The 16,816-nt window shown below is 30.3% G+C and overlaps 1 protein-coding gene across 2 annotated transcripts in view; it reads right to left on the reverse strand.

Moving 5' to 3' along the window:
- The window catches only part of LOC126749051 (cytoplasmic polyadenylation element-binding protein 2), a 181,957-nt gene that overhangs the window by 77,378 nt on the left and 87,763 nt on the right, over window positions 1–16,816 (reverse strand). Inside the window, exon 3 of one of the 2 annotated variants that reach the window (XM_050458661.1) lies at window positions 3,864–3,902. The exons of the other annotated variant lie outside the window; for it this stretch is intronic. Within the exon in view, the coding sequence (XP_050314618.1) occupies window positions 3,864–3,902 (39 nt within the window). The remainder of the gene's footprint in view (window positions 1–3,863; window positions 3,903–16,816) is intronic. 2 annotated transcript variants of the gene reach the window in all.

Below are 16,816 nucleotides of genomic sequence, written 5' to 3' on the forward strand. Positions count from 1 at the left end.
CCGGCTTAAGTCCTGATAGAAAAGTCGTTGGAGTCAAAAGACCATTAGCCTTGGTATTTATTAATTTCCATAAAGCATTCGATGCATAAATATACAAGGCTTATGAAATACATATACAGTAATGCCACCACAGCTGTAGAATTTTACGAATCAGCAGGAAAAATTAAACTGGACAGAGGAGTTTGGCAAGAAGAAACTATTTTGCCTAAAGTTTTCACAGCTGTTCTGGAATATGCAATGAAATCATTGCTTTGGGAGAATAGATGCATCCATATCGATGGCCAAGGGCTAATACACCTTAGATTTGCAAATGATATCATTCTCGTCACAGAAAACATCGGAGTTGTAACAGATGCTCGAAGAAATGGAACAGGCCTTATCAAAAGTCAATCTTAAATCAGAATAGGCGACTTCGAGATAAAAGAGAGGCATATATACGAGGTATTTGTACGAAATACAAATTGGGAAGAACAATCAAATGCACGAGTTACAGCGTAGAACAAGATTGGGTGGATTCTGGCAATTTGCGAGAGGTATCTAAGAGTGAAATACCCATATGCCTGACGAGAAAAGTGTATGAAGAATGTGTGTTCTGGTAATATGGAGCAAAAACTCTGACATTACTAAAAAGCCAGCAGAGAAGAATCCATGCTTGGAATCACTAAAAGAGACAGAATATTTAATAATGCTATCAGACCAAGGACTAAAGGTAAACACGTAGTGGACACGTAAATAGAATGAAATAGAGATGGGTAAGTCTTATGGCGAGAACATTAAACGACTGCTGGATTAAAAGAATATCGGAATAGCGATTACGTGTAGACAATGATATAAAGAGAATTGTTGGGAATTGGATCATGACGACCAAAAAGAAGATGATAATTAATATATAATAAACAGAAAATTGCGATTTTAAGATAATTCAGGTTTCGAAAAATTCAATATTTTCCATTTTTGAGTTTTTCATATTTCCTAATAATATGAGATTTTTGTGACGCCCAGTCAAATTAAATTTAGCATGATCCTTCTTCAGATTTAAATGTCAACAATTCATTGAATATCCAAGAGATACCACAAATGAGTCTTAGATATCATATTGGACGTCACATATATAATCCTATAAAATGAATCCTGTTGTTAAGACTTCTTCTGTAGAATCCAAGAATTAAAAAAATATATTTTTGATAGTTAAATAATAAGAGAAAAAAAAAATCAACCAATCAAAAGAGATCAATGAATCAAATGGATCAACTGCCTAGAAGAAAAACAAATTTCTGACTGCAAATGAATAACTCAGTCAACTGCTTAAAAGAGGCAAAAAAATTACAATATTTGCTTTGCAGTTGCAAGGTTTAAAGGTGGGAGATATATTTAACTACCTGATTTTTTTTTTCAAATAATCAAATAGGGTACAGATAAAGAAAACATGCAAAAAGTCCAATATGTTTCGTATTTTCAAACATAGTTGGATTCAAATACCATATATGACGCCTATGTAGTGATCCAAATTAGGTGAGAAAAATAGAATTTCAAGAAACCAAAAACATTGTTTTTTTGTGTCTCTATCTCTAAAACATCTCGATACAAGTATAATATAGAAAAAATGTATGTGTTTTATTGGTGCCCAGAGATGGTCAATGCCATAAATATTATTACCAACCATCCCCCAATCGTTTAAAAGCAAGAAAACTGAGACTAGTCAGTATATTATGGCACCTGCAATATTTGTTAAAAAATTGTTTTTAATAAAACGAAAGCAAATAATAATCACACATCTAAACTACAGAGAATTCTTAGACGTCGAAAAAATCAATTTTTAAACGAAATCAGCATTCGCTTAAAGTAAAATGTAAGTTACCCTATTAAGAAACTTCGTTACATCTGGAACTATAAATAAAACTTCCTGATAGTAATATCTAAAGCTAGAATTTAACAAAGTAATTTAACTTTCAGCATACTTCATAAAAATGCAAATTCTCTTAAAAAACAAATAATCCAATGGTAATTTGTACCAATTATGTTCCCGAATTATGTAATAAAACTTCTTCGGAATTATTTCCAGAGTTGCTCAAAGACTTTTCTTAAAATTTTTAATTCACATTTATAAGTTTTATTTTATATACTAAAGATTTTAGTTGGATTAATTTAAGAAATATGTCTAATTTTATTTTTAAAGGATAAAAAACATTAGTTAATTGTTCAACTTTAAACCAATTTTTCAATGATTAATTTCTTCTATTGCTTAAAAAATATGATATTTAAAAACAAATCATCAAAGTCACTAATTATCGTGGATTATGAAAAATATGTAAATGCTTAAATTTTTTTCTGGTTTTTAGACATGATCACCAATTGCAGAACCAAGTATTATTGTGTCAAATTACGCCAAAGAAATAAATTAACAAGATAATTCAAGCAATAAAAGGAAAATAAGGTTTTGTGAAAATTATAAAGAAAAATTAAAATGTTTTTCATTTAATTGGACCTGGAAAGTAGAATTCTAACATATAGTAATCAAGTTCATTTATAATGTGTCATTTAAAATGTAATTATATACATACAAAAAATAAAATTTTTTTGTACCAAATAAGAATACAAATTAAAAAAAAGCTTAAAAGAATTACGTTACAGCATTTATTTTTGTATATTTTCTTCATATCTAGAAAACAAATATAGTGAGTTTTATTATGTACAATAAACATTAAGGTTAGAAATTGATAATTCATATTACACAGTCGTACTGACTCTGTTGATGATTCTAGCATATAGGTATCAATATCCATAAATATTAGCCCTGCTCTTCATACTTCTTTGTGCTGAGGTAGAGATACTTGAACAACTCTAATAATACCAATTATGAGAATAATATCAATTTTATTGCACTTGATTTTCTTTTTTTTTTCTTGATGGATGTTGAAACTGCTAAGAGAAAGCTCCTTAAATAAATCCTTAATAAGCCGTAAGATTTCATGGTCCAACACCAATGTGGTTACACAGCAGGAAGTTTAAAAACTTCCTAAACTCTCTATAGGTTAGGTAGATAACTTTGACAGCAAGGAAGATTTAAACATCAGTCCATTTACGAACAGAATATTTAGGACCTCTTACTGCAAGGTAGATACTTGGAGGTCTCTTTGGCCTGAAACCAACATCAAGCGTTTGGAAACCATCCTTATAAGTTAAATAAATACAATATAGACAATGCGGATAAATATGCGGCTTACAACCCAAATTGGTATACTGCCCTAGGACGGGAAAAAAATTCAATAATAACAGACAGATAAGAAAACCTGCAATATTTTGTAATATATTTGAATGATTCTGAACATAAGTCGTCAAATTAAAAACTATATACTAAAATATACGTTCTACAATAGTGCGTTTGGATAAAGATACTTAAATATCCTCTGTAATATAACATTGAACATAATATCAAGGCAAGGTTACTTATTGGACCTAATTTTACTATCCAGCATTCTCATAACCATTTTACTTCCTTATACTTATAATTATAAAAAACCCATTATACAAAAGGTTGATGGTGGCGTGACGTTCACAAAAGCAACGTTTTCCCATAAATCTGCCTAAATAATTGAAGGTATTAATATTATAATTAAGGTGCTGTTCCCTTAAAGGGTAAAATGGCATAATACATTATGCAAGCGGCACGTTCGTTGGCTTGAAAGCGAATTCATCTCACAAACATGTGCTGTAAGATCTGTATTATACAGGGTATAAACTCATCTTTTATTATAACTACTGGACAAGACAAAATACATTTATGCGCTTAAATTACTTATATATAACGTGCCCTTATCATCTTAATTTACGTTGTTAAAATAAACTAAGAAGCCAAAACTTACCGCTAGGGAAAACATCGTTCCATATAGTTGATTTTTTACCTGAAATTAAAAAAAAAAGTGAACTTAGAACATTTCATTTAGGAGCGCTGCTGGGAAATGAAATAAGAAAAACGTTTTCAAGACGTCAGAGAATAAACGAGCTTTTCTCCAGCTTAATTTCAAACTAAAATTAGTTAATCTACCTAAACATCTTAATAGAGTAACCCTGTTGCAGGAAGAAATACCGTGTTATTTTAACATTTAAACCTAATAACAGCTTTTAAAACTAAATATCCCCCTTAAAGGTAACGTTGAATTTTCTTAACGATAATAACCTGCCAGAAAGGCTGCTTAGGGTCATTTAGTTTCTAGGTGCTTTTAGCTATTATTAAAGAAAATGTCACTAACATATTAAGCTATCATATAATTAGTTAAATCGACTTTTATATTCTATAATTACGTATTGCAACCAAATTTAACAATAGAAAAAGCTTTTAGAAGCAAATATTTACAAAGTCGTTACAAAATTTAAAATTGTCTTCGCACATGTGCGATTTTGTTACATATTTTGAACGTTTTATTGGAATTACGTCCTTTATTTATCAACCCGATGAAGTTTATCTGGAGTTGGATTTTGTTGTGCAGATGAGGTTGTTTCAAAATAAAGAAATGCTTTTTGTGATTTAAAAACTATATATATATTAAAAACGTAAAAATGTACATTCGACTTGCAGCAAAAAAAAAAAACAAAAATGATCCTCGGTTTTGCCTCGGCATTCTTCTTTTTCCTCCCTTTGTTAGTAATCTACCATTCCTAATCAGCGTAGATGCAATAAAATAATCGAAATCAGTCAAATAATTTTTTTACACACTTCACCACGATCACTCATGACTAATAGATCTATTTATTTTTACTGCATTTATTTACGACTATTTAAGTCTCGCGCCAATATTCCAAACTGAACTGACAACCGACTTCCCTCGACAATGCGGCTTCTTATATACTCGGCAGAACCCTATTCCGAAAGATTCCCGCCAACCTTCGAGACATTTTGCGGTCTGCGACTGTGATTTCAAAATAATCGATAATTAGCTGGTTTCTTGGTGTTATCATTACAATATTTATTTCTGTACTGACTTTAAATTTAATTCAAAGAAAAGCAGCAAAAAAATAACTGTTGTTAAGTGGCCAGCTCAGAGTCCTGACCTTAATTCCATAGAGAATCAATGGGATTTAGTAGACAAAAAAATTCGTAAGGAACATCCCGAAAAATTTAAAAATGGAGACGAGTTGTTTGAAGCAGTTGAAGCTGCATGGCATTCTGTACCCAAGGAGACCTTAGGGAATCTGATTGGTCTATGAAAAGGAGATGCCTTGCAGTTATTAAAAATAAGGGATATGCAACTAAATATTAATTTGTTGTTATTATATATTTTCTTTAAATATATGTTTCTCTATTTTTGCTCCCTGTTTTTTTTTAAATTAATTTACATATGGCTTTATAATAAGTAGAATTATATTTTTTATGTTTTATTTTTATTATCTAGTTTGGTGTAGTATTATAGGATAAAAAAATTTTAGTTAACTTGTCAAAATAAATTTAAAAATAAAAATAAAAAAAAAAGTTTCTTTACTTTTGCTCGATACTGTATATTAAAAACATAAAAATGTACATTCGACTTGCAGCAAAAAAAAAATGATTCTCGGTTTCGCCTCGGCATTCTTCTTTTTCTTCCCTAGGCTAGTAATCTACCATTCCTAATCAGCGTAGATGCAATAAAATAATCGAAATCAGTCAAATAATTTATTTACACACTTTACCACGAAAACACGATCACTCATGACTAATAGATCTATTTATTTTTACTGCATTTATTTACGACTATTTAAATCTCGCGCCAATATTTCAAACTGAACTGATAACCGACTTCTCTCAACGATGCGGCTCCTTATATACTCGGCAGAACGCTATTCCGGAAGATTCCCGTCAACCTTGGAGACATCGTGCGGTGTGCGACTTGTGTCATTTCAAAATAATCGATAATTAGCTGGTTTCTTCGTGTTATCGTTACAATATTTATTTCTGTACTGACTTTTAATTTAATTCAAAGAAAAGCACAAAAAAAGATTGTTTTGGTTTGTATGCGATAAAATAATTTATTTAAGCAATGATTTTAATGACCTAAATATAAACGCTAATATTCTACCAACTAAGAAAAACTATAATTTAATAAGAAGTTATATTATTTTGTAATAGAAAAATAGGCAAAAAAAAGATAGAAAGTGTAAAAAAGGCAGAAGAAACACAGCATAAGGAAAAAAGAAATGAGAAGAGGAAAAACTTATAATATGACTAATTACAGATTTTTAATTTGTTAGCAATTTAGGAAAAATATCATTTTAAAAATAGGCTATTTCATTTTTTAAATTACTCTGTGAACACGTGTTGTAAGAAGTCTACGAATATTTACATTATGTATACCTGTTCTATAATTTATCTTCTGGTACATACAATACGTCATAAAGCATGTCCCTAGTTTCTTGTGTTTAGTTGAGCTAATTAGCTTAAGCATTGAATACGCTTTCTTTAAACAATGAGCAATATGTTCCTTAAATTTTAACTTGCAAATTATAACAAGACCTAGATTCTTTGCTGATTCCTTAAAGTTTAAGTTTTATAACTTTCTTTTTTTGCAAAAAAAAAGGACACATGAGTTGCTAGGATTTACTTTGAGTAAGTGCTTTTCTGATAATTTGAATAAAATATCCAAGTTCACCCAATAAGTCACATCTGCCACTGAATTGGGGTTTAATGTTGCATATACTCGGGTGTCGTCGGCATAAGGGTGGTATCGGCATTATTTTAGGGCTATCACGATGGTAAAAGTATATATTCGATTTATTTCCCTCGAAACAGATATTTGCTTTCACTAAAACCGATATTCTTTAAAATAGAGAGCAATGATACTGTGATTAAGCATGTCGACAGCTTTAGAGTAATAAAATAAGACCAGGACAGTGGCATTACCAAGAATCCTAAGAAGCAACAACATCGTCTAGTATGTCAGACAAAGCAGCTATAATTAGCTCTAAACCCGAATTGTAACAGGGATGATATCAAATTTATTTATACAATCGACCATCTGAAGTTCCAAAACTTTTTCTAAGACTTTTGAAAGCGTTAAAAAGATTGATATTGATTTTATTTGATTAAATTCAGTAAGATTATGTACTTTTGCTAAAGCCAAAACATTGGCCAGTTTTCAGTCCTTATCTATCAGTCATACAGGGACTTATTAATGGACAACATAGTTATAGAGAGATTACTATAATGTTTAGACTGAGTGCTCCAAAAGCTTTTGAATTAATATCAAACATAATTTTAAAAATTAATTCTTTATCAACCTCAATAAAAGAAAAATGTTGGTTACGTATTCGATTATTCCTAAAAAAATGTATTAATTCTGGATTAGGTTGTTTTTGAGTAGCTTGAGGAAAATGCGTATTTAATTCATTCACGTTTTTTAAATCATCAAGAATAGCTTTAATTTTATTTTAAAAAATGTTCAATTTCTTCAGTTCACTTCATTTTTCTTTGGAACTACTATTTTGAAATTCTGGATTCAAATTTGTTTTTTTCAGCCCTAATTGAATTTGTAGTTAAATCTTCATATTAATTCTAATGAATAGGGTCTCTAGTATGTCTAAAACGTCGAAGTGCTTGATTTCGAAGATTTTTCATTAGTCGAATGTCAAGAAGTAGAAATCAGTAATATTTTTGAAAATTTCCAAAAGTATTTTTATTTGCATTGATTTTCAAGGTTTGTCAACTTAAAATTATAATTTTATCGTCTTAGGGCAATGCAGTAGTTATATCAGCAGTGAGTGAAAGGTTTATCGACAATCTGTCAGCCTTTTTGCGACAAAATATGTATTATTATTTTATTGAAACACATAGTTTGCAATCTATTATTTACAAGATCATCAGGGTTTGATATCATTATTCGAATATATTACTAGAAAATAATGCATTTTTTTTTAATTAAAAAATTTTACCAAGTATACAAGTCAAAGTCAAAATATGCTTTATTTGATTAAATAAAAGTAATTGTTATTAACAAACCTTAAAAAAATCAAATAGGTACATACAGGGTGTTCATTTGAAAACTTCCAACCACGGATTTATCGAAAACCAATGTTTCAAAAAATAAATGCCGAAATACGTCAAAAGGTTTGTCAAGGGGGACAACTTTCTAACCTAAAATTACTTCACCCCCTTTCCAGTTTCCAGATAAATGGATAGGGCGAAGGGGGCCTATAGAATGGCCTGCTAGATCTCCTGATATAACGCCGTTAGACTTTTTTCTATGGGGTCATTTAAAATCTATTGTGTTTACTCCCCAACCTGAAAGTTTGGATGAACTTCGTCAACGCATCATCGACAGCTGCCATGATATCCCACAACATGTTTTTGAAAATGTCCGTCAGGAATTTGAACATCACCTATATCATTGTTTGGCCAAAAACGGGCAATATTTTGAACACTTATTGAAATAAAAACAGATATTTTCATGTTTTTGTTTTCTATCTGAATAAATTAAGATGAACAAAGATTTTTCTAATTTTCTCGAAAACGAATCGACCGATTAAAAAAAATCAAACGTCAAAATAAAAGACTTCGAAAGACCTTTTAAACAAGCTATTACAGGATACCCCTTGCCTTTTAACATTTTAAGAGGATGACCCTGGGGGGCAGAGGGTGAAAGGGGGTAAAGTAATTTTAGGTTAGAAAGTTGTCCCCCTTGACAAACCTTTTGACGTATTTCGGCGTTTGTTTTTTTAAACAGTAGTTTTCGATAAATGAACACCCTGTATAATAGAAATCATACAAATACAGAAATAATAACTCTACATGAGATGTAAAAATATTACAGACATAAAAATACAATTTAAGACAATTAAAATATATCCGAGTAAAATTCCTAGCAAATAACTGCGAATTTCCATAGATTTTTCCTCATAATCTTTTTAATTTTATCTGACAGTTTGGATCTAATTTTGCTTTGAATTGGATAATTTATATATCATAACCTGTACAAAATTCCCGCCTTATATTGAATTCACATATCCTGCGTTTTTCTTAACCTGCAACATCCATTCCCCATTTTTTTTACTCTATACCATTTTTTTATTTGAATCTTGCGTTTAGTTTACTGTAATCTAAAATTTTGTAATCTTTTAAAAAATTGAAAAAAGCGTAATATGCAAAATATGTAAATCTTCATAAGCACCACCTCGTAACAATAGTTTAAAATTAAACATAATAACGTGTAAATCAAAAACGTTTACAATATGATTCTTATCTAAATGCATGACACGTGTCTAATAAACAAAATGCAATATGCAAAGGATAACGTAAATGCTACTTACATTGTTAAGATTGTAATTATGTAAACAAAACAATTAGCTCACCACGTCGTCACATATGTACATACGCGTCAATATTGCCCAATAGCCAATTATACCTAATTAGTAATCAATATGTTTATAGATGCAATTTTTGTGTGTGAAATATGTCGGGATTCATATATAAGTATAATCGGAACAGATTGCGACATAAGAGTTACAAACGTGCTCTAATTTACTTGCTTACATGCTTTATGTATGGCTGACAATGCGCTCAACAACGTGCCTTATTTAAAGCAACGTTTCCCTAAGGAACTCCTAGGCATTTCAAACAGGCGGGCTAGGAAGCATCAGTCAAAATGTAATTTTCCAGGTACTTTATTATGCAGTATTACATTTTTATTAGGCGGGATAATAAAATCCGCGAGTAGCAGTTAAGGCAAACTTCCTCAAAAGTTAACTGAATACCGTTTTGATTAAGCAATGCATAAAGCATTTATTTTCTTTTTTAAGTAAACGTTTGTTTCTTAATTTAGTATTAATAAGTAATTTTTTTTTAATAATGTTCTTTTTTTTAATAGGATAAACCATATTTTATTTAAAAAAAGGTAACTATTAAAAGGGCCTATTTGGAATGAGAATAAAGGTGGAAGCTTTGAAGAGTCAGTCAACCTTAGACCTATTAGAGAAATTCGTCAAATCTCGCTTGACGGTGGTGGGGTTTTCCACAGCAGTCTTTTGCAATTTTTTACAGGCTTTTGATAGTGTAAATTACTAAAATTCCGCTGCAGCTTATTTAAAAGATAGTAAGCAGCCCATTTACGTCGGATCTTCCAGTTATGAATATGGTTCATTAGCTTGGGGTATTCCAAGAGAGTCTTCGTATTCGCTGATGATACCACCATCTTGTGGGGTAGTTCTAGTATTGAGTTCCTACATTTCTCTTTATCGGCTGATCTTCGGGAATTAAAAGTGGTTCAATTCATACCTAAATTCCAATAAAACTAAAGTTTTGTACTTAATACCAGTTGGCGACCTTAAAATTGCCTAACATACCACTAAATTTCTAAGCCCCATAATGGACAACGATTTTAATTTGAACAACGTGTTTAGCAAGTAAGGTTTCTTAAAGTTATTTTGCTCAGGAACTTGGATCAAGAGTTGATAAGACGGTCTACTTTGCCCTAATTAGAGTCACGCGTTAGATATCAGCTTCTAGGGGAATGCCTTATCCAACAACTTTTTATCCTACAAAGTCGTGCCCTTCGTTATATACGTGGGGTCTAACCCAGGGAATGATGCAAGCTCTTCTTCATACGAGAGAAGAAATCACACAATTTTACTTATTAAAAGTTGCTAGCAATTTGTTCAAACATCGACATAAATTTATAGTAGAAAATTTGCGGTATTTTAACTAAAAAATCTATTTTCTATAAGGGCTTTAAAAAATTTAATCATCTCCATTAAAAATTAAAGAAGATCATTGACTGATTAACCACTGACAGTTTTTAGATAGAACTTTAAAATATTGTATCCAGGGGTTTTTTGAGATGCGTCCAAATTGGCTCATCCTTTCACTGTAGCCATTAGAGCGCGCTTCACATTGTACTTTTAATGGTTTAAAATATCGATAATTTTTTTCTCAGTGTAGTTTCTTACTTTTTATTTGACAAAAAAAAAGAATGTCCTCATGCCCTTTTGTTAAAAAACGCTGAAGTTAGCCGTTTTTGTAATAATTCGGTTTTTAGATGTTCGATGTCGCAACGGTATATTCAAATATTTTATATATACGAAATAAATTTATTGAGCAATACGGACTTGATGATGTTCCTCATTTTCACGAATACAAAGATTTACACACCTAAGAAAATTAAAATTAACTCTCTGCATAACTTTTGCATTAGCTCGATTATTCACCGTTGTCTTGTATACCACGAATTTAATATATTCCCAGAAAAAAAAAACGAGAGGAGTCAAATCTGGAGAATGTGGTTCCCAGCATCATTATATCTAACTATCCACCTATTTGGATTTTGACCATTCAAATAATTTCTGACATTTAATTAAAAATGTGCTGGCATAAAACACATATCTGCGAAGTTGAAGAACTGTGTTTTGAAAGAATTACTGGACTAATAATAAAATTGCTCCTTTTTTACCTTATAGGTCGGAATCGGAGCAATTTCAGACTAAGATAAGTTGCTTTAAATCGGCCTATTTTAATTTCAGGGATATGTGGTGAGATTTTGTAAAGATCTTTTCGGGACACCTTGTATATTAGATTTTAATAATAATTAATTTTTGCTTCCAAGAAATTTAATAATTCCATTTGAAAAGCATTTTAAAGCTCTTTTCTAGTAACTTCATCCACACTCACCGAAGCTTTTATACTTTAAACAAAGAATATTTTTTAAGCATAAACACGCCAAGTTTATTACAAATATTAGTAAATTATTTTTTTTATATAATTTAGAAAATTTTCCGTAAAATACTAAAATCACTTTTTACTCTTATATAATTAATTCTTGCTTTAATTAAATCTCGCTACTAAGAAATTTAATTACATCCTCTTAATAACTTTAACGAGAATCTCTAAAGCTTTTGTTTTTGAAATAAAAAAAGCAAAAATTTTAAGCAATAATTTTATTACAAATATTGGTAAATTATTTTTTTATATAATTTAGAAAATTTTCCGCAAAATACTAAAATCACTTTTTACTCTTATATAAATAATTATTCTTGCTTTAATTAAATCTCGCTACTAAGAAATTTAATTACATCCTCTTAATAACTTCGACGAGAATCTCTAAAGCTTTTGTTTTTTAAATTTAAAAAAAAAAGCAAAAATGTTAAGCATCAGAGTTAACAAAAAAACGCCCAGTGTACAACAAATAATACTATTAAAGTATAGTAAAGTCGAGTCAGAAGTCATATTATCATAAGAACACAATACAACATGTTAATACTTTAAGGCGTGTTGGGTATGGTATTGAATTTCGAATCAAATAGGGGGCTAGGGGCGATCTAATTACATTATCCGACTACTGTTTGTTTTCCGCAACAAAAAATTTGTTTCTGCTACTCGTAAATTGTTCTAAATGGTCACGGTAATAAGCAAATTAAAGACCTAATAATTGTTAATGATATGACATAATTGACATGCCAATAACAATTATTAGGACTGATGATGCTTTATATTGAGTGGCCTTTAAGCATGGCTTATTGGAAACACGTTTTTTTATTATACCAACAATTCATTAGAAAACGAAACAAATTAATAAAGGATTCTTAGTTTATAACTATAAATGTAAAATATTACATTTAAAAGAACTATTAAAGCAATTAAATTACTATTTGATGGGATCGTGCTATCGCTTGCTTTTCCCTGACTAATTATGTATTCTCTTAAAGTAATTGACAATGCATTAGCATTTATGTGTCATAAATTAGTGAACTGGGTTTTTTTCAAAGCATTATAATTCCAGCAAAATTATTTAATATTATTTTTAAATGAAATAGGACCTACAAAAAAGCTATATCAAGCATTAAAGTTATAATGGGAAATTGACCGCGAATAGTTCGAACCTAATAAATTACGTTTTATATCGCACCTTTAGTCGAGACTCCTTTATTTTGTCCGTCCAAGAGCTGCCAATATAATTTTAACTTCCAATGTCATATATTGAGAAAATCAAAAGGAAAGGCGTTGGCCAAAGGATCAAAAGGCTTTAGAACCATATAAGGGCTTTCTAGAATGGCCCTTTCAATGAATCGACAATATCTCGACGTAACCGGTGCACGGACCTTTTCTATAAGCTGCCATACATTTTGCGATTTTTTTTTTAAATACTAAAGAAATATCCTTTTTTTTTCTTCTTATTTTAAAAGGGAACGGGGATTTGGGAAAGCTTGGGATGGATCTGTTATGGAATTGGTACTTTTCCCTAAAAGACTCGGAAAGGCCATCGTTTTCCGAGGATCATATAAAACAACATTTATTTTTGCAGGACTTTGCCTAGAAAACAACTTTTTATTTGCCCGATAATAGCTAGATATAGTGGATATTTGATCGACAAAATTTCCTAAAAAACTACAAAATAGCTTGACAAAATAAAAAAGCATAATTTAAATGGATCTTATAATCAACAATTTTTCACTAAGAAATTTAAATATTTCGCTATAGCCTTTTAACAAAACTATTTTCCTAAAAACACTTTATTTATACTGAAGAAGAATGATTGACACTAAGTCTACTTATGTGGCATATTCCCAATAAAAGTCAATCATTTATCGCAACACAAAAGTAGCATTGAAAAAATTATATTAAATATTTAACATAAAAAGGCATAACATAAACGGACATGTTTTTGAAACGGTAGACGTTCGCAAAGAAGTAAAAACTTACATTGCCTTTATTTTAAATTTAGCACGACGTTTCGGTAGGGAAGAATCTCCAAACGTTATTGAATATAAACTGAAAATAATTACTAATCCACAGGTTTATATATTAGAGGTGTATGGTTTGGTCATGTCTGAAGTGCATTAGATCATGCAGTATCTTGACAGTAAGGTTTTACATGTTAGGATTCCTTGGTATTAGTTACTTTCAGGAATCTTCTTTTTTTTTTCAATGTTATTCCTGGCACAAAATCCTTGCTTCCGTTCAATGTATGTTGTGGCCATTGGACCAAGTGAGTTATTATCGATCTGGAAAGCTCTCCTGTGCAGATCCACTTTTGATGTTCTTTTTTCCTGACTACCGGTGGTCGTTTTAACTCTTCATATTCACAGGATTTAGTATACGCAGTTTATCAGTGTCTAGTAGGCATTCTGGCTTGTTCTTCAATAATAAAGTTCGTATTATTGCCTTTGAAGTAAAGGCAGTCTTGATTTTGATTTTATGGCAAAATCCCTCCAAAGTTCTCTTAATGTACAAAATTGTTACAAATCCTATAGAATCCTCCAGTCTCTGTGGCTCGTTCCTTATTATCTCTGCTGTTTTCCTAATAATTGTCTTTATTAGTTTGCTTGGATACTTGTTCTGCTGTAAGTCTTTGGTGATATTTTATAATTTCCTGCTGAGGTCAACATTGTTGTTGCATATTGTGACTGCGCTTCTATACAGAGTTTTCATGAGTTCTACCTTTACTAAACCAGGGATAATTGGAGTTGTACTGTAAGTAATATTCTGTCTGTGTTGATTTACGATAGTCTGATGTCTTTAAGCGCCCATTGTTGTTCTTCACAAGAACATCTAAAAAGAGCAGTATTGACTCAGTTTTTAAATTCATCGTAAACTCGATGCTTGGTCTCATGTTATTAATCTGATCTATCAGGTTTGCTAGCTCTGTATCGTTTTTCTCCCAAATAATTAATGTATTATCTACATATCAAAGAACACCTTTGGTTGGGATTGAGCTGTCATCTTATAGCGCCTTCTTCGAACCACTCCATGCATAGGTTGGCACTCCAGATAATGACGAGCCTTCCGAATCCTTGCATTGAAAGTAGGAGATACGAAGCCAAACCTCCAAAAGGTCCATCCCCTCTAGTGAAAGTCTAATACGTTCTGCAAGTGTTACGTCCTCTTTGAGTCTTTCCCTGATGATTATAAGGAATTTGTACCCAATAAGCACATGTGTACAAAGGCTCATAAGATTAAAGCTTACTAGCTTATCGGTGGATCTAATATTAGTGCAAGTTAATCTGTATTTTCTTGTAGCGGCTGTATAATGCCTAACATGAATTTGGCAAGTTCCGATGTTGGCAAATCTCTGGAACTGGTTGGAACGGATATATATTTAAGTCCGTAAAAATATGGTAGCTTACTATGGTGGGAAGTGAGTTCCTCTTAAAGATGCTATGTGGATGAAGATATCGACTTTAAATGATTGCAAAAACATTTATTATTTTAGTAAGCCTCGAAGACTGGAACTTTTAATATTGACTTTACTCAAAACAGGCTTTATTATTTCCAATAAAATTATATTAACATCCCATTAGGCCTATCAAAATAAAAATACTGCATTAAAAAGATGTTGCTAAGTGAATTACAATAAAATAAAAAGCATAATTTAAATGGGTACGATTGATATCAACTTACTTTTTATTAACAAGGGATGGCAAATTCAAAAGTTTTGATTGAATATAATTATATTGTGCCACTGTCCTATTTCGACTACAACCTTTAGTAAATGAACATTTCAAATCTATAAAAGCTCTGTGGACAGAACTTTGATTCTACCACGGTTTTAATCTAATTTTGTCAACACACAGGTATAAAGTAATTATCGTTATTCGGAGTAATCCCTGTTTATTCTAGGGTTAGCGCGATTTTGAGTAACTAACCCTAGTTTTAATGTAATATTTCGAGGTCCAATGAAATATAATTGAAATTTATGAGGAAATAACGATAAGTGTCTCTATTACTATTTTAAGTAGTACAAATGTGACAGAAGCATTCGAGAGGTATAAACAAACTTGTGCAATTGTTAATTTTTCAATTCGTATTTATCACTTTGCTCCAATTTACGCTTTAAATAGGTCACTAATAGACGAAGATTGTAAATCAAGAATAACAATTTGACCTTGAACTTTTAAATAAATCATAATAATAATAATAATAACAATATTTTTAAATCGTCGTAGATAATAGTCTATCTACTTTGAACTATGAACCTACTACAACAGGTTTTAATAACTAATAACACGCTATAGTTTTTCAGTTAATTAATGAAACATATAACTATCAAATTTAAGTAGCTTTTTTTAGTGTATTTACTCACATATTAATATATTTGCTAAAGGTATTTACTTTAGTTGCTATCATGTTTTTTCTTAAAATATATTAATTAATATAATGACTTAATTACAGATAAATATAAGGTTTCATTTTCCCTTTAATGTGGAAGAAAAAAGTGAAACAATTTGAATTATTTTACTTCTATGCATTTTCCATTTTCCAAGTAATATTGAAAAATGTAAATATGAAATTACTTATAATTCCCTATGATAATTAGTAACTGGAATTCCTTTTTTTTTAATTTAACAAAAACTAAGGAGATTATTGATAGGACAATTTTTTTAGATGAAACTTTGTTCACGTAAAAAAATAATAAATTCCTTCAAATAAATACATTGCTGACTTATTAGGTATTTTTAATTAATTAATAAAAATATATCTTAAAACGCAATAATCAGCCTGTACTAACACTAATCCACTACACAATAATAGTCATATTTTAAGTTTAATTTATTGTTTTTCTTTCTAATTATTATCAGCCATTTTAGACCTTAAACACATTATGGAAAAAAACATGAGTGATTACTATTATGCAAAATCATACTTAAATTTGCAAACAAATCAAAAATAATAAATAATTTTGCGAAATATGAAAATACCACTGATTAACTATTCGTAAATAGCCACAAATCACACAATTCAAATTTATTATTCGGTATTAATTAAAAATATTGTAATTTTGACTCTGGTGGTTTAACTATAATAACCGTCAGCAAAATATGAAGTAAACCAAACTAATAAAACAATTTCGACAAAATTAAACCA

The sequence above is a fragment of the Anthonomus grandis genome, chromosome 22 (assembly GCF_022605725.1).
Source record: "Anthonomus grandis grandis chromosome 22, icAntGran1.3, whole genome shotgun sequence".
In the NCBI taxonomy this organism is placed as follows: domain Eukaryota; kingdom Metazoa; phylum Arthropoda; class Insecta; order Coleoptera; family Curculionidae; genus Anthonomus; species Anthonomus grandis.